This window comes from Populus alba, chromosome 2 (assembly GCF_005239225.2).
Source record: "Populus alba chromosome 2, ASM523922v2, whole genome shotgun sequence".
Classification (NCBI taxonomy): domain Eukaryota; kingdom Viridiplantae; phylum Streptophyta; class Magnoliopsida; order Malpighiales; family Salicaceae; genus Populus; species Populus alba.
Genome location: NC_133285.1, coordinates 16,040,911 through 16,060,071, shown reverse-complemented (window position 1 = coordinate 16,060,071; position 19,161 = coordinate 16,040,911). Strand labels below are relative to the sequence as shown.

The 19,161-nt window shown below is 31.7% G+C and overlaps 1 protein-coding gene across 2 annotated transcripts; it reads right to left on the bottom strand.

Annotated features, from left to right (window-relative positions):
* Positions 1-1,921: 1,921 nt before the first annotated feature.
* On the bottom strand, positions 1,922-11,239 carry LOC118043517 (MACPF domain-containing protein At1g14780). Of its 2 annotated transcripts, XM_073407542.1 has the most exons (8): positions 10,841-11,239; positions 8,963-8,997; positions 8,759-8,833; positions 5,082-5,280; positions 4,922-4,999; positions 4,655-4,838; positions 3,589-3,755; positions 1,922-2,838 (listed from the first exon to the last, which is right to left on the bottom strand). In XM_073407542.1, the coding sequence occupies exons 1-8, from the start codon at positions 11,099-11,101 to the stop codon at positions 2,119-2,121; spliced, it is 1,719 nt and encodes a 572-aa protein (XP_073263643.1). In that variant the 5' UTR covers positions 11,102-11,239; the 3' UTR covers positions 1,922-2,118. The 2 variants fall into 2 exon arrangements, with proteins under 2 accessions (XP_073263643.1, XP_034907430.1); XM_035051539.2 differs by having other exon boundaries at positions 8,759-8,997.
* Between the last annotated feature and the right edge of the window lie 7,922 nt (positions 11,240-19,161).

Below are 19,161 nucleotides of genomic sequence, written 5' to 3'. Positions count from 1 at the left end.
ACGCACCCCATTTTTTTCAAATTATTTTTTCATCTAAAAAAATATCGAATTGATGGTTTTGATATACTAATATAAAAATAAAAATAAAAAACTCCATATTATAGCATCAAAACTAGATTTTAAATCAATTTGACAAGCTAGTCGGGTTAATAACACAGCTAACGAACACCACTCAAATGTGGATTATTCAAGAAAGGACATGGCTATTCATTTTTTGCAAGGGATGGTGAAACCAGGCGTGACAATTAAGAAAGTTAGATCGTAGAAAATGCTGTGTCAACAGATGCCCTAACTGATTACGAATTGTTGAACAATCCAATTTCAGAGCTAACATTGCCTTGGAAGCTCCATTTAGCAGTTGTTGTCGAGCCTCGGCAATGATTGTGGTGGTTAAGAGACAGACTTAAGTTCTCGGTGTTCATAGCTGTGGGGATATCCACAATCATTCGAGCACTAAAAACTTGGCTTTAATTGATTATCTCCTAATTAGCTTCCTCGACTTCATTTCTTTGGTTTGGCTGCCATTTTGGATTTTTCCTAGATTTATGACAATGTTTTCCACACTTTATTGTGTTATTGTCACCATATGATAAGTGATATATATTGTTAACGACAAGAAAGAAATTGGAATCCTAGATATAAAACTTGAACGGAATCAATTGTTCAATTTAGGGCTCGAGGTATGAATTAATATGAGTTTTAAAAAATAAAATAAAAATTAATTTGATTTGATCTAATTAAATATACAAGGTTAACTCGTGACTTAATTAACTCAAGTTGATTTTTTTAGTTCATGACCTGAGTATTATCTCGAGTTAAATTTTAAAAATTGAAAGATTGTAGAAGTTATTTTAGTCTTAAATTAGAGGAAATCATTCAATGATTTTTTTTCCAGCCAATTAGTTTCCTTCTTGAAAAAGGATTTAGATTTTAATTTTAGAGATATACTAAATTATTGGTTTGTGCTACGGTGTGAGTTGGATTGAAAAAAACAATAATGTAAAAAGAAAATATTCAAAAAATTGCTAATATATTTTATAATAGAAAAAAAAATAACATATAGGGTTGATTTAATATAACATGAATGACTTGAAAAGTTCAAAAACAAATAATCCGAGTTAACCCATTAAATATATAACTCAAGTTATGATACTATATAACCTAATAAAAAAATAAATTGAAATAAATCATAAAGTTTAATTCACTATTAACCAAATATTTTTATAAAATAAAATAAATAAAAATTAATAATCAATAAATTTAATATTAAAAGATAAAATTTAATAAACAAAAACTAAATTAAAAAAAAGGGGGATGAAATCCGGTACTCAATTACCGTTTCAAAGAGTAGAATTTCTCCACTACAAGACTTTTTGAGGGCTTATTTCTCATAGAAACGTATCAAGTAAGATTTTTTCTCCATAAAGCTTAATTCACTATTAACCAAATATTTTTATAAAATAAAATAAATAAAAATTAATAATCAATAAACTTAATATTAAAAGATAAAATTTAATAAACAAAAACTAAATTAAAAAAAAAGGGGACAATGAATTCCGTTACTCAATTACTGTTTCAAAGAGTAGAATTTCTCCGCTACAAGACTTTTTGAGGGCTTATTTTTCTCATAGAAAACGTAGTTTGTGCCTCAAGTAAGATTTTTTCTCCATAAATAAATAACTTTTCTCATGTTAACTTTTCTCAATTTAGATTTACTCGAGTCGTAAATGCTTTATGACGCATTTGGGCATGCCCTCCATTCTCATGCTTCCACTTTCTTCATGCACACTTTTCATTTATAAACCCTAGCAAGTAAGACGTGACACCAACATGCATATGCATTCCCTCTATGCATATGCATTCGTTAAACTTTTTTTTTTATTTATTTACATTATAGACATTCATTACCCTAGTTGAAATCTTCTTGAACCACGAAGAAAACAGAAAGCTCCATTAACATAGACAACCAAATGTACAGCACGAATTCTAGCAAGTAAATTTATTCTGTCTCTCTCTGTACAAACCATGGCAAAACTCTTCGTCACATAAAACCAATTTGCTAGGAACGGATTTTTTAGACAGGAAATAACTAAATCAATCATTAAAACAAAATCCACTCTATGCACAGTGAAATCCGTAGTCCAACAAGGCAAACTTCACATGCAAACCAATCTTACCACCATCTGTGACTAGCTTAGCAGCAGTAACCAGCCAGTGTCCTGGAGCATCATGTGGACCCTTCACAACCTCAGCCACATCCACATATTTAAGCAGCTTTTTAGAGCGAATTGGAACAGGAGGACCATCGGGGTACACACCAGAGTTAATTGCGGCAGGACCTTGCTTTTCAGGAGCAGTGGTTGTTCGCTGAGTAAATGTGAATGTTGTGCTGAGATTTGTCAGAAAACTTGATTTTTGAGATGCTTCTGGAGCAGCAGCCCACGCTGTCTTCCGAATGGTACAGTTGGGTATATGCGTAAAAAGAAGACGGAGGTGAAGTACTGTCTTAGGCCACCGCCCTTTGCAAAGGAGCTGCACGCCGGTTACAATAAACACGCCACTTGTATCTCCCTGCAACCAGCTGGAATCGTGCTTAACAACAGACGTGCACACCTTTGAGTATCTCCTCCATCTAATTGGTTCCAAAAACTGGTCATTAGATCTATAATCATCAGAGCCTCGCCATTGACATGGCATGCATGTGATGGGGTTGGCTGATGGGAAGGTCATGATATTTGGAAGGCTTGAGAGATGTTGTAGATGTAGTGCTAATCGATTGCATTTCTTCCCTTCCAAGTACAAACGTAGGCCAACCACAGGTTTTTTATCACTTGAAACCTGAAATGATGTGTAAAATAGAGAAATTTAGGATGGTAATTGATATTTCCATTTATTTTGCTAAATTTGAAATCTGAAATGTGATGATTGATTTCTCCAATTTATATGCTAAACTGATATAAACAAAATTCATCTGCAATAATTATGGAAAATATTTGGATTAGATTTGAAATATCCAAATGATATGAATCCTCATTAGATATTAATAAGCAGCACTGCTGGAGCAGCTCAAGTCCTAACATTTGCAAAATGAGCATGCAATTCTTTTGCTTAAAAGCAAAACTTTCCACACTAAACATTAATGAAAACTTTATTCAAAAAAGTAATTATGCCTTTTGATCACTTCCTTTATTAGCATTAAAAAATATAAAAACCCCAAAACTTGGACGAGAGATAAAAATACTATAGAAGAACAGACCATATTTCTCACAACTTATGTAGAATCACTCAATACCGCATCTGACCTGCACACCACAACAACAGATCTTGCATGCAAGACGACGACGACGACGACGACAACAAGAAAACAAAGTGCAACAGTATACTAGCATCCACCCCAGGAACTTAAGTTGCTAGATGGAGGGGCCAAACACCATAATAAGGTCACACGGAAACCTAAGCATTAGTGAACATTAAATTACTTGACACAATATGAAGATATCATGCTAAATATATGTAGTGAAGTAAAATCAGAGGTAACACAACCAACTACTATATAGAGAATAATCTTTTTTTCCACTTTTATAGTACCTGGCTAGGGCTGACATAGATCCTATGTCCCAAAAAGCTGAACTGCAAGGAAGGGTAAGAAGTTCTCTTCCTTTGATGCCTTAAAGGCAGCTCGCAAAACATAGGTGCCCATTGCTTTGGAACTTGAAATTCCAAGAAGCATTGTAAATCATCTGGAGCAGGCTTGTCTGAACACACAGATAACGAATCCATGAGAGATCATTTTCAGTTTATGAACACGTGTGATCCAATATGTGCAAGGAAATGGCAACTAAATCAAGAAGTTAAAACCTGTAGAGCTAGGATTGTATGATACAGAATAAAAAAAAAGAAAATGAAAAAGACATATAAGGGGTGAGAGAGATACAACACAATAGCTGTACATACAAAACATACTAAAGGATTCTAGCTAGTTTAACATGCAAGTTACTTGTGTCACGTGTTGCACAAAGTGACCTTGGTTCAAGACCTGCTCAAACCAAAGATGGAGGCTTATGGAAAGGGGAGGGTGATCGCCTGCTATGCAGCTCAATCTTATTGGACCTAAAAGAAAAGAAAAGAAACATGCATGGTCTGGTCTGTACCCACTGACCTTGGAAAATAATAAAACAAAACAAGGGACCACATAGAGAGAGCTTCAGCTTCAAAATTCTAACCCTGCTCTAATTACCATGAAAACAACTCAAAAGATCATGACCTATATAACAAGCAATTCCTCTTACGGATTGAGATTTGGGTATTTAAGGTTTTATGTAGTTTCACCATTTCACCCACAAGGCATTTGCTGAATGTTGGATGCCTTCACAGCACATTGAAAACCGAAAAGAAGCAGGAATTCATGATCACAATGCAGTTGACACTGTTAGTTAAGGCATACTCTTTGTTACAAAAATCCAATCAAGGTCTCACAATCTTTTTATAATCTCTGCAGTGCTAGCCTTGTACTTTTGCATAACCATCAATGGAATTCATAGTAGTTTCATTTTGAATGATATTTGTGTGACTGCCAAAGCTCTCATACATAGGCTAGTAAACCCGCATATATTATAATTGCTCTTTCCCCCTGTTTGGTCTTAGGAGCACTTACAACGTAGATACAAGTTGATTGCATGACTAAGATAACCACTTCCAGGAATCCCAGTAAGAAGAGATGTTATTGGTACAAATTTGAATAGAATTGCTTCAGGTTTAGCTGGTACTGTCTGGAGCCAATTGGAGTGACTGTTTGAGAACACATCTCCTCCTCTTTTTGAACAAATAATGGTGAGGCCCTGTCCAGCTTAAAAATGAGATTTCAGGAAAAGAAATTATGTTTGTTACTCAGGAGATTCATAGTACATCTTGTTCGACTTACATCCTTGCTTGAGGTTTCTGTAATGCTAGTCAGCTGCATGGTGTTTGACTGCAAAATACGATTGAAGACCTCGGGAACCTATATCAAAACATAACATTCAGAAATTTATATATAAAACATCAAGAAATGAAATTCTAGTATGTAGAAGAACAACAGATACTTGTTTTCCATCTCTTGCACTCCTCTGTAGAAGGGACGGACTTCTTCTGTCTGAAAACAGATAGTCTCCAAGATCTTCCAAATGCTTTCTCACCTCAGCAGGGGGGATTGGTGAGGAAGGTTTTTGCTTAACACAAATTAAGTCTTGACCCCCAACAGCCATCCCTATTACTATGTGTGTGCCATATGTATGGATGAACCTGCCTAATAAAATTAATAAGCATCCATGTGCCAGAATAACACAAATCAAGTAGGAGTCTAGATTGCATCAGATCAACAAAAAATATTTTCACAGGCCATATCATGGCTAAAAAACAAGAACCAAGGAATAAGGTATTTCAATAAGCCTAACAAGAAAAGGATACTCCCTCTGCCCCAAAGAGTTTGTCCACCTTTCCATTTTGTGATGTCCAAAAATTGTTGTCTGTGATAAAAAAGTTCATAACTGTTTGATTTTCCTGTTACATCCCAATTAAAATTCACTTTAGTTCTTTAAATCCAACTACTTTCTCCCTCATTAACTTAAATTTAAAAACAAATCTTCAATTTTTGTATTCTTGAAACATAATTGTGGTGACTTAAAGAGTAAATGTCTCAATTTTTTAATTAAAATTTTAAGGCTTCATTATGATCATTATATATGTATATTGTGAGTTATTAAAAAAAATTAGTGTGCATGATATAAAAAAATATTGTGGTATACATCATAAGTTAAAAAAAAAAAAAAAAAAAGCAATTAATTGTTCTATCTTAATTTGTGTGAAAAGTCAAAGAGGACTAAAACAATGGGACATGGTGAGTATATGAAGGAAAGGTATGATAGACATCATAAAATACTTTCTGAATTTCTTCTTCTTTAATTACTTGCATGAAAGAGCATTAGTTTTCACTATTGCACACACTCACAAGAGAGGGACACATTGTCATATTTGCTTAGTAGCCTAGAATTTGTGGCGAACAATTGTTTGTTTTCAATACTGAATCATGGATGATTACAAGTAGGATGGAGAATTAACGATCTTTATTTGGCCAACCTAGGAAACATATGCTATTTATGCAATTATTTTTTGTCATAAAGAAAAATGACAAGATAGGATTTTATTCTTGCTTCTTTTTGGTGTAGGGGATTAATCAGCATTGGTTTGTGTTTGACCATAAACCATCAGTCAAGGGTTCAAACTTCAAAGCTGGTGGAGAGATGAGAAGAGTAGGGTATTAAAAAATTACAAACTATGAAACTCGGTGGGATTGGAGTGCTTTTTTTTTTTCTTATGTTCCTTTTCATTTTCTTTCACTTCTTGAAGGATGTCTTATTCTCCAAATATCATTTGTATATTCTTCCTCTTAATAAATTCCTTTCATTGAACAATTTTTTAGCTATCAGCTTTGTTCATTTTATCTTAACAATGCTAAATCAAAAATCAGCCTAAAATGTTTAACTGAAAGTCTTCGGATCCTAAAGTATCCATCCAAATTTATGGCTAGGGAAAAATCTTGTCCTCGATTTATCCAATAAAACTAGAGATTTAACACAATTACATGCTAAGGAATGGCCATTCTAGAGTCTAGAATGATGCCAAGGATCAGATATAACTATAAAAGCATCAATTGAAGACAAAGCTGGAAATTTGAAGAGCACAAGATTCCAAGAGCAGAAGAGGTAAACTTAAATTAGAAATATCATGCATTACATTGTCCATGGATGATTAAGTCTTATTTTGGTATCTGTAAGCTTTTGCTTTTGATGTGGTTGCAGCTGTGAAAAAATTTTAATGTGTTTGGTAAAAAAAACTGTTAGAATGATAAAAGTAGACAATCGTGACTCAAGTCAAAATGGATGAAAAAATCATATGCTTATATTTATCTGTCTTATGTATTCAACAAAAGCTTCAACATGTAGCTGATTGTATAGGGATTTCTATATAAAGAGTTTGTACAGCTAAGAAATTTGGTATTGTATAATATTTGTTATGATCATGTTTGACTGCTATGTGAGACTTCTCTAGCTGACGGTGTTACTCACAGTAGAAAACATGGTGGGAAAATCTGGTGTGTTTACCAAACACATCTAATAGTGACGTTGAGGCCAAAAGCAGCCTCTATCGCACTACCAAACAGGCAATAAAGTGGTGGTGATGCAGTGACAACATCATGGTTAGGGAAAGCATTGCGCTTTATGAGAATCTAAGGCCAAAGTTAAGGACCCTAGCATGAAGCATAAATCTTTAGTTCTAAATATAAGTGCCCATGGTTGCTTTAAAATTTTAGTTGAGTTTTCATCTTATTAAGAAAGTTATATACATCCAAGTGAAGAAGTAGACAATTTGAACTCTCCGTGGATGATGGCAATAATGATGAAAATCACTCCTAACAAAATTTTATCCATCACACATCTCACCAGTGTTAGCTGAAAATCTTAATTTTATTCGTGCATTCCTTTTTAAAGTGGGGTTACAAACCTATATTTAGGAAAAGAAAGTAGGTGACCTAATAAGGAGGTGCTCCATAGGTGGAGCTAGCTGGCCAGTCAATTTCTTAAAGGTGAAGTAGTTGACTGGTCAACTTTACAAAATGACAATTTTACCTCCCTAAAAACAAAAATAAAAGAACTGTCCCTGGCAGTTGAAATCCCTAAAATACTAGCCAGCAAAATAATCCTATTTAGGCTAGTTCCAACTAGGAGTCTAACCAAAAAGGCATGCTTGTTGTAGAATTAGGTTTCCCGTATCTAAGAAAATCACAAAGATATATGCATGCAAACAGTTTCTGCATCACCAATTCAAATAAATTTAAGGTGATGTGCCACAGCAATGAACAAATTCAACTAGTTTTGTCTTTTTGACACCTGCAATTTCAGGTCAAAATCACCTTGTTCCCCTTTGATCCACATCAGTCCCTTCCATCTAACTACGTCACTCATTCCATTGAGATTGACCTAACAACATCATCTGACTACCGCACAACTAATTTTGATGACACATCACATATTGCTTAAAATGAAATTTCCATCCATGAATAAGAGAAAAAATGTGAAAAATCAATACAATATCAAGTCTCATTAATTATATTGATTTTTCACCTTTTTATTTTATTTTTTCCCATTATTCTCCGTTGGAAATTACATTTTAAGCCAACAGGTGACGTCTCATCAAATAATTGGCTTTACATTAGTCAACAGACATCTTTAAGTCAAACTCAAAGGAATGTGTGACGGAGTTGGATGGAAGGACTAACGTGAACCGAATTGTTTAGGTAAAGGGTTTAGTTTGGACAGAATCTCGTAGAGTGGTTAGAACGAGCAATAACTAATAGTAAGAGGACACAAGGTGATTTTCACCCCTATAATTTCTAGATTAATGTATGATTTGATGTTTTCTAGGCCTAGGTTTAATGTTGGTGATTTTTAAAATTGGAGTCTCACTAAGGGCTATAACATTCTATTTCTAATTAGAGTTATGATCTTTAAGTTCTGTTGCAGGCTATGCACCATGGGTTTAGTATTGTTTTTTCCTTTCTCTTCTTAATCCCCTACTTTCAATCTTCTTTATTCTCCCTTAATTGTATATTTTTCTTGTTCTTCTATAACTCAAGGAATCCAAAATGTTGTCCAGCACATATTCTGAACGACCTTGGTTAATGTCAAAAAAATGATTTATTTCATAAATACTGAAAAGCTACCTGGACAACAATGCAGGATCCCAACGAGGAGGCACAGACTTCTTTACTTCATCTTTCAGTGTTAATCGAGATACTGTCAGGTGCAAATAGTACAATGAGATGAAGTAGCCATCAAAAGCAAGAAACTTGGAGTCTGTAGTATCATGAAGCCAGTCTCCACTTAAATCAAAAATAGCATTATGATAGCCAGAAGGAACTTTTCCTTGGATTGAAGATTTATGATTAAGTAGCTCTGACATCTGCAAGGGAAGATGAAGACAAAAAGAAGGAAAACTTGAATACTGATCCAGGACATGATGCTTATTATGAATTACTTCATTTAGACTTGGATACAGATGTAAACAGAACAGCAAAAACATTTCAATGACATTTAGTATGAAAATATACTTTTTAAATTGCATGCAGAATCCAAAATCAATTGCATAAGTGAGGACAAGAATCAAGCATGATCAAATCAATAACCTTGCCTGTCACTTAAGTAATATGTAAGATTACACAGTTCCAGAGACACGATTTAGTGAAAAATATGGTTCGCAGGACTAGTCATTGCAGACATGTAGGCATTAAGGGTACTGCTTATCCATAGATCTTACAAAAAGAAGGTGCTTATCAGAATTAAAAATAAACAAATAAATAAAGAAGAAGTTTTACTTGCCACACTGCTAATCAGTTTGTTATATTACCCTCGATTGACCACCTTTGCATGATTCATGTAGCTTTTATCAACACTATTCCAGAATAATTCTTCTATGGAGCACTATAATCTGATATTAGGCTTAATCCTTTATAATACTCTGCTCTGTGAAATCTGGATTTTCCTTTTGTAAAGATCTTTTACATTTGAAAAGTTGCTGAGCTAGGCTCACCAGCACCTCATTGTGTCGGACAGCTTTGCTGAAGCTCTCAAATTTCATTTCACTACAAACTCATAACATAAGCTTTTCCAGGACATCATTTTCTTAACTACAACTTTTCTGACATCGACAAATTCAGTTGCAAAATGTCCATCAGTCAAAGGAAACCCCAAAGAGCTAGTATGGCATATAACCACTGACCTTCTGCTCTAACAGCAAAATTACCACCAAATACTTTTTTTGGGACCATTATTTTGTAAATCGAATAAGGCCTATCATCTAATCATCTCAAGGAAACTCTATCCAAACCGAACCTTTATGACAAGAAATTATGCTTATACCTACTAGCATCTCTAAATCTCCCATTTTAACTGTTTCTACAAGCATTAAGACTCCAAACCTAGTTCATAGATTCTTCATTTTAAAATACCGAATCATTCCAAGAGATCATCTGTCCATAGAGTATGGGTGGCGATGATACCACTCCATGAGTTCATAATGGCACTCCACACTAGCTAGTTTCCCAGTACATCTTTTCATTGTAATGTGAAGTGCTTTAACAAACTCGTGGAGAAGCTTCATCATCACCCATAATCTATATCCATCAAAATATCAGAGGTTCCAAATTCCAAACTTACTTATCCTTTCACTTCAGTAGATTAACTAAGTAGTTTTTACTTTCTTCAATCTCTGTTGCCCACTCCACTTCAGTTATTCATAAATTGAAACTTATTATGTTCGCACATCGCATGCCACCCCCAACCCCACCAAAATTTGAGTGCTTTTTAAATTACTAAAGCCACTAGGCCCTCCAAACAATACCACCCTGTCGCTTTAGTGGGGAAGAAAAGGACCTCTAGCAGAAGTTAAATCTAGTCTAGCATCAAGTGATAAAGAAGTTAGACCTCCAACATAACCCTCGCTTGCTCATCGAACTTAATAAATTGAATTCCTATACTAGCAAAAGATGACAGCTTTAGTCTAAGACTCCAAATCCCCTCAACAAAACAAACCCAGAATAGCAAAAGGCAAGCTTCATACTAGATGCCTAAAACACATAGCAAACACAGTTCAAACAATTATCACATAGAAAAACAGATCAGCCATTGCCACCCATGCAACAAAAACAACAGCAGGCTGGTTAGCCCAAAAAGATAAGAAAATTTATATAATTCACCATATATTAATTTACCGACTGAACAAAAAGAAAAAAAATACAAAATCTGACCTGATTGAACTCAAGAACATCAGATTTGTATCGAGTCCTGTCACCTTTATCACATCTAATATCCTCAGAAACGTTAGAGATAGTAAGGCCACCAGGAAACACAACATCCCTTTTGTTAGTTTCATCCAAAAGCACCAATCTTTCATTATTACTACTCATTCCCTTAGCATATTTCAATCTGAAATCACTACTCAGATCAAAACCTTTTCCTAAAGCCTCTATTGCCCTCACTTCCACTGGCTTCTGTGTCCAGTACTCCATTTTTCGTATCCTTTTGGGAAGCCAATTTCCCTTGAAAATGAAAACGTGATAGCCCTTTCTCTTCAAGAAAAGGGCAGCTGATTTGGTACTCTGTTATTGAAGAAGATGGACGGTCTCAATATTTGACTATATAGAATGCTTGAAGCTGCACGTAACTTGGATCTTTCTGCTTTGTTTCAAAACGCAAAGGACATCAAGGTAATCAACAGCGTGGGTCCAGTTGGTGTTGACTGGTTAAAACTTAAAACCATATTTATCACAGTAAAAACAAAAAGTTAAAAGTAAATAAAGCACAGTCTTAAAAATTACAATGCTACCTGCGACACGTGAGTTGTAGTTTTTATTTGCGACACGTGAGTTACAATTATTATAATAAAATATTTAAAAAATGTTTTTTTAATATATTAAAATAATTTTTTTATTTTTAATATTAACCTTTCAGAATTATTATAAAGCATTGAAAAATATTAGCTTGATGTTTTTTCATTAGGGATTTATTCGGTGAGATAGAACATAAATTTTTGAATATTTGATGTAGGACGGTCCAAAAATCACTCAATAAGAAGTTTCATATTCAAATCCCATCACTGAATTTTTCTTTGAAATAGTGTATCTATATTTAATTATTTTAATTTATTTAAAGATCTCAAGCTTTTAACTTGACATGTGAACAGAAAAAACCCCATAAAAAATATATATAGATATAAAAATAATATTGTTTTGATATTGAATGTTTAGGTAACCAATCTAACGGGGGCAAAAAAACCACAAAATTGATTAAACTAAAAAACCAGAAAAATCAAACTAAAAAAAAAATTGATTAAAATTTTAAAAAAATCAACCGGTTCAGTTCGGTTTTATAAACCTGAAATCGAAAAAACAGAACCAAACTAAACTTAAACAAAAAAAAACGAGTCAGACTAAAAAAACCGAGTCAGACTGAAAAAATCCAAATCAAACAGGTTTGAACTAGTTTTTGTTTTAAAAAACTGAACCGAATCAAAACTGGTCGGTATAAACCAGTTTCAGTTTGGTTTTAATTTTTTAAAAAAAAAATTGATTTAAATATTTTTTTTATATAAAAAAACTAAACTAAAGCAAAAATATCATCCCTAAACCTATGTAGCCGTTTCCAGTAATTAAATTAAACAGAACTCACCATAGGAGTATTTATTTTTCAAATTCTAATAATTAAATTAAACAAGTTATTGGTCAATTGTTTGCCATCCGGCCCCTACCCACTCTTCTTTTCTACCCCATGTGGCGATGAAAGAGCAACTGCTGCCTAATACCTGCGGAGTGTAATTTTACCCTTTTTTTTTTTTTTTTTTCCTCTTTATTAGTCAACGTACGGGAGGTCACTGTCACCATCTCAGGCTATCCAGAGTCCAGACAGACGTGCTGTTGAATTGAAAAATAATCCACCTGGACCATTTCTATTGATAGTTTAATTCATGGAACATGGACTCTGAATCAGTTTTAACAAGGTAGTGTTTGAAAATTTTGTTTTAAATTATTAAATTTTATATTTTTAAATTATTTTAATACAATGATATTAAAAATAATATTTTATTATATTTTAAATAAAAAATATTTTCACTGCAACTATTATGAGACTCTTAAAGAGCTTCTAAACCTTGTTATTAAATGTTGTCAAGTTCAAGACAAAGATCATTTAATTTAATAACTCAACTCGCTAATTTTAAATTTTATTTGGGTTCGATTTTAAATCAAAATTAATGTAAATAACTAAATCACACTTATTAGTCCAGATCAGCCTATCAAAAAAAATCTTGAAATAAAGTTAATTTAAATTGACTAATCTGAACATAAATTAACTATTCATTAGGAGTGATTATTTTTTATTTGGTTTGATTTTTATTAAAAAAAAATGCAACTAAACCAGTTTTTCTAGAAAAAAACCAAAACCAGTTTTGATTCGGTTTTGTTATTAAAAAAACCGGTTCAAACGGTTTGGTTTGGTTTTTCCAGTTTTGGCTCTGTTTTTTCTATTTTTATCTCGGTTTTTTTTGGTTTGGCTCAATCCTGATTACCGGGATTATAAATCTATAATGCTAACTCAGGTTAAACATGACAAGTTTTTTATGTTTGTTTTTACCTTATTTTATTCTTCCGTAACTAATATGTTGTGAATTGAGCTTGTCACATTTTGAAAAATATATTTTTTTCCCTATATTTTTCTAATGACCTTTACTTTTTAAATCTAATTCATATGTTGTCGCTTTTGTTTTTTTTTATGATTAAAATAAAATCAGTTTATTAAACTCTATTTGTGACTCAAGTTACATATTTTTTAAAAATAAAAAATATTATGCTTGTAGCACTTGAATATTATTTCTTGTGCCAAAAATTAATCTAACGCTTCTAGCACTTGAATTTAAATCACGGATGCCAAAGCTAGCAATACCTAACGGTGTAGTTCTATGTTTTCTTAATCATATATTGTCTTAACATTTTAAATGAAATTCAAATAAAATTATTAAATAAGCAAAATTTCTTAATATAATTCTGTGAGGTATTATAAAAAAAATAAAGAGAGAATTTTTCAGAAAATATCAAAAAACAATTCAAGATAACAAGTAACTAATAAATGAAAAACCTCCCATCTAATTTAAATCAATTAATACGTGTGAAATATGGGAAGTAATTAGAGATAAATGGAGCGGATATGGTCCAATCCTCCCTGTCATAATCCCTATATTCGCGATTTCAATTCATGAGAACCGCCACGTTTGTATCCACGTTGCAACCTTCACAAAGCCACTTCAGCCGTATATGCCGCCATGAGTCGCCCTGCATGCAGAGGGCGAAGCCTAGACTTGGACTCTACCATATATCATAGTGATGGGTCATGCTTTCCTTAAAACTCCGCCATTTAAAGTCATCGCATGAAAGTAATAATTCAAAATGATATTATATCTATTTTAGGTTGGATTATGACATGTTCGTGTCTAACTTTAAGTTGGGTAGGGGTATATGTTAATTGATCAAGAATACATCCATGTTTAATTTTTTATTGGGTTAGGAATGCAATCACGTTCAATTTTACTTTGGAATATGACAATTTATTCCTGATTATTTTTATGTGTAGTCAAAAGCTGAACCTAACTTTTCTTGGACTCAATATATAAATTGAGCCCAACACCTCTCAAGTTAAGTATATAGCTTAAAGGTAACTTTACACTGAGCCTTTTATACTCTAAATCTAGGTTAATAATTATGATACTTATCATATTCTATTAAATATGAACAAGCATTCCATACTTATATTAATGAGATGTGATGATATAAGCTGTAGAATAATATTATTTTACTATTACAAGATTACATGTTTACCCCTTCTATATTGTATGAAGTAAGTCAAACCATGTAATATAAAAAAATTCAGAAATATAGAGAAAGGGGTTCAAAATCTTAAATTCTGAGACATAAACACATTATATGCTTCTTATTCCTTAATTATACATCTTTTTTTTTTTTCATAAAAACTCATTTATATTTTTATTAATATCTTTTATTATATAAAATTATATACTAATTTGATTTTCAAAAGTCCCCCATCAACATCCTCAAAGGTGTCTAAAAGATTTTGTACAAATATTTATTTAAGAAGAGCTTCGTGCCCTTGAGGAGATCTATTAAAAAATAAGCCAATGCAATCTTAAAATTAAGATCGTAAAGTACATTATAAATGATGGATAAGGATCTCAAAAAAAAAATTATTTCAGAATATTCCTAGTTAATCATTTTCAATCAGTAATCAATCCAGATCAAAAGAACAAGAAAGTAGAAAATGTCAGCTCATCCAGAAGTTCCTGACGAGCCAACGACAACTGGCACGGCTCTCCTTGAGACAGTGGTGGTTGCCACTCAAGGCTTTGATCCTGTTAACAAGATCCACCAACACCTCTGCGCGTAAGCCTCCTAATCTCTCTCTCTCTATATATATGCAGTGGCAGAGCCACAATGGGGCAAGCGGGGACAATTGCCCCCTCCCCCTCCCAATTAGCATGCATTGCCACTCACGATCTCATTTTAAGTATTCTATGGTATAAAGCTATATTACTTTTTTAAGTGGTTCATATATAAATTAATAGTACATAAATCAATATCCAAATTAAATAAATTATAGAGATTTAACAGCTAAATCAAACATAATATAATAGAAAAGGAAAAGGAGTTGATCAAAACTAATATAAAGTTGTGTTACTTTTCTATTTCTTTCAATTTATAATTTTAGTTTTATTTCTTTATAATTAGCTAGTTATTAAAAATGTCAGGGCTTATAATAATTTATGAGTTTGTTGAATTAATATGTGTATGGGTAATATTATATGCTAATAGGTATGAATTAAAATGAGTTTTGATGAATTGATAAGTATTTTGTTATGAATTTTATATGAAAGATGATGATAATGAATTTACTAATGATTAAAAATGAAGTACAGGACAATTAAAAAAATTAAGGACATAATAAATAAATTAAAAAAAAAACATTTAATCTTTATGTTTAATCTACTTGTACAAAATAACAAGTCAGCAAGAACAATATCAATTTTAAACCATCATTTTAAGCTATAATTTTAAATGTTATGTACCATATATCAGCATAGAATTGTTGTCAAGAACTTTTCTAATCCTTGAAAAATTTAGAAATAGATAAATAAAAATTTGTTGTATATATTGAGAAAGATATTTTTAATGAGATTAAAAATAAAATCATTATGAAACAGTTTTTAAAATATAAAATCTCGAAAATAATAATTATAATATAAGTTTTTTCAGTTTAAAAATATTTTTAAATTAATTTCACTTAACTTTAGCTGATATATATATATATATATCAAATTAATTTTTATATATAATATTAAATATTTATTAATAATTTACCCTCTCATTTAAAAAATCTTGGCTCTGCCACTGTCTACATGTGCACAAGTTCTTTGGCAAGTTGCAATTTTCCAATGTCTGAAAAAATCAAGGCAGTCTGGTACTATGGGCTCATTTAGTTCATAAGGGTCGCAAAACGTTTCAAGGCAGTCTGGTACTCTGGTTTGCTAAGAAAAGAGACATGCGAGCCCATAGCCTAATTATGGGCTACGGCTAAAACAGAGCTAGAATTGGCTTGGAACAATGGCAGCAGCCGGTGATCCTAGAAGTTAATTGCCAAGTGGTTAATGATCTACTCACCACTTCCATCCCACAAAAGATGCTTAATATTAAGCAGAGCTGCTAATAGAGAGGCCATTGGGCAAGTCCAGATATCCAACTGTTGCGGTGAAGCCAATCAATGTGCAGTTGATTCTCTGGCTAATACTAGATAGGTGGTTTTTCCTAAATTTATCCTACCATGATATTGACTCGGATTATTGACTTAAATGGTTCGATAAGCTCATTTGATTTAATAATATAAGTAAAAACAACATTGATGATGATAATAATAAAAAATTGATAATAATTAATTATAAAAAAACAAGCTACCAATTTCATATTCGAGAAAAAAAAAAATAAAAGCAAGTTACATATTCATTGTCGCTTCGTCGTGAACTCCGCCCCACCACCAGAAAGATATCACTAAGATGGTTGTAACACCATTGCGAAAGGTTACATAACGACATTAAAAGAGACCGCTCGTGCTGTTAGTGCAACACTTGGAAAGCAAACCAAACAAAAAATCATGAGGTGAACATCTCATGTTTGTATTTAATTAATTACTTTAATTTAATTCACTTTTTTTATAAAAAAAGATAAATTTAACAAAGAACAAAAAATAAAAAGCCCGAGATAACCTAGGTCATTTTCAAAATCAATGAAATCCTATAGAAAGTGAATAAAAAAAATAACGAAGTACAATCTCTAATTAAATAAATGTTGAAAGATGAAACTAAAAAACATAAACTTGAACAAATGAAAAAAAAAAAAACAAGCAAATGCGAGAAAATCTCATAAACTTGGGTTAATCTTTCAAACCCGCAATCTATAAAATCTTAAACTTAAGTTCAATTAAGAATCTCAATTCCCAACTAATTTAATGTTGAAGTATGAAATAAAAATTTATCAAGGTAAAAAAAAAATAGCAATCAAAAGAATAAAGATAAAACCTAATAAAAAAAAACTAGAAGATGAAATCAAAAGAAAAGATCAATTTTAAAATTATTTCAAATAAGATAAATAGCAATCAAAAGAAGAGACAATAGTGGAAATCGAGGAGGAGAGAGAAAGAAAAAATTTGTTGGCATCAATTCAGAGATTCGTTGGCCACACATCATGTTTAGGAATGAAGGGGTTGTCGAAAAGATCCGAACATCATCGTAGAAGCTATTGTTTGGCTACCAAATGCCCCCTCATATGTCACCTGAATAGTATAGGCACAACCCATGCGTGCAACGCACTCTCCAACTAATTTTTTCTAATGATAATTTATATTTATTAAAATATTAAATTATTTCTAAGTTAACTTGATTATAACAAATAAACCATGATAAAAATAAAAATAAAAACTTATGAATGCCAATTAAGACAATTTTACCTTTCAAGGATAACTGAGTCATACTATTGTGCTTTGAAAAAGTAATGCTATTGAAAAAACCCTGGATGCCAGTAAAAAATATATTACTTTTAAGGGTAATTTAATTATTTTATTATGATAAAAAGTTTAAAAAGCAAACATGCCCAAATTAATTTAATAATAATCAACGTAACATATGAAAAAAACTATATTCCTTCTAATGATTATATATATATAAGAGATTTTGGCACGTTGCACATCACTCATCCTCCCAGGCTGCTTTTACAAATTTGAGGTTTTTTTTTTTTTTTTTTTGGGATCACCTCCCGAGATGATGTAGAATTGTAGATAGTTCCTTTTGTTCTTTTCGGGCCGAGGCCCCTTTTGTGTATAAAATAATTGAATAGAAAATAAATAGGAGTGTTTGTCAATGTGGTTGATTGGTGTTTAAAAAAAAATTGATTTTTTTTAAATTAATTTTTATAATTTTAAATTATTTTAATGTACTTATATTAAAATTAATTTTTTAAAAAACTATATTATTATAATTTATTTTCAAATAAAAAAATATTTTAAAAAACAATTTCAATTATACTCTCAAATAAACATAAAGACAGGAGGGAGAGGTGTGTTGAATTTGTATTCGGAAAATTAATAAAAGAGGTAAAAGAGAAACTGTCAAACTTAAAATAATTATATAAAAACATAACATTAATAAATAACATTGTTGATACAAAAAATAGCTATACGATTCCAAGAATCTATTTAAAATCCATAACAACAATGATCAAAACACAAATAACACATAAAATATACCTCCAAAGTAAAAAAAAATAAAATTGGGTTGTGATGTGTGATTTGCTAAGCCTATTTAGGAGTGTGATAGTGGTTGTAATTTAAAAATATTTTTCATTTAGAAATATATTATAATAATATTTTTTTTAGTTTTTAAAAAATATTTTTAATGTTACCAAATTAAAATGATTTAAAAAGAAAAAAAGAAAAAATTTAACAAAAGATCAATTCGAAATTTAGGATAAAGTTGTTTGCTTGCGTTTCAAACACGCTTTTCGAGGGTGGAGAGTTGAAAGAGACGTCTCTACAGGGTGCGAGGGACTTAAATTGAAAAATTGTCACAACCAGGTCCTGTTGATATTCAGTTTGTAAAATTAAGAGCTCGTTTGGCATTGTGGCTAAACCGGCTTTTCACCAAAATTCAAAAAAAAAAAATTTTGCTAAAATTGAGTACGGTTTGTACTTTTTGGATCGTTTTGATGTGCTGATGTCAAAAATAATTTTTAAAAAATGAAAAAACATTTTTGGCATGCTTTTCGGCACGAAAAGCTATTTGAAAAGCAACCGCTACCACACTTCCAAACACCTTCTAAATTACCAACAAATTATCAACTACATTAATACTAGAAGAGATTGGAAAGATAATGTTGCGTGGTGGTGTACTGTTTTTTCTTTTGAATAAGATTATACAAATAAAATAAATAAATAAATTCGTTCAAAAAGTGATTAAAAATTA

What these genes read in the sequence shown, in the direction of transcription:
- LOC118043517 (XM_035051539.2), bottom strand. Translation starts at nt 11,101, where the DNA reads ATGGAGTACTGGACACAGAAGCCAGTGGAAGTGAGGGCAATAGAGGCT. An exon ending in GATCCTGCATTGTTGTCCAG is followed by an intron (nt 5,281 to 8,758) that starts GTAGCTTTTCAG and finishes TTTATTAGGCAG; the next exon opens with GTTCATCCATACATATGGCA. An exon ending in GTGCAAGAGATGGAAAACAA is followed by an intron (nt 5,000 to 5,081) that starts GTATCTGTTGTT and finishes GTTTTGATATAG; the next exon opens with GTTCCCGAGGTCTTCAATCG.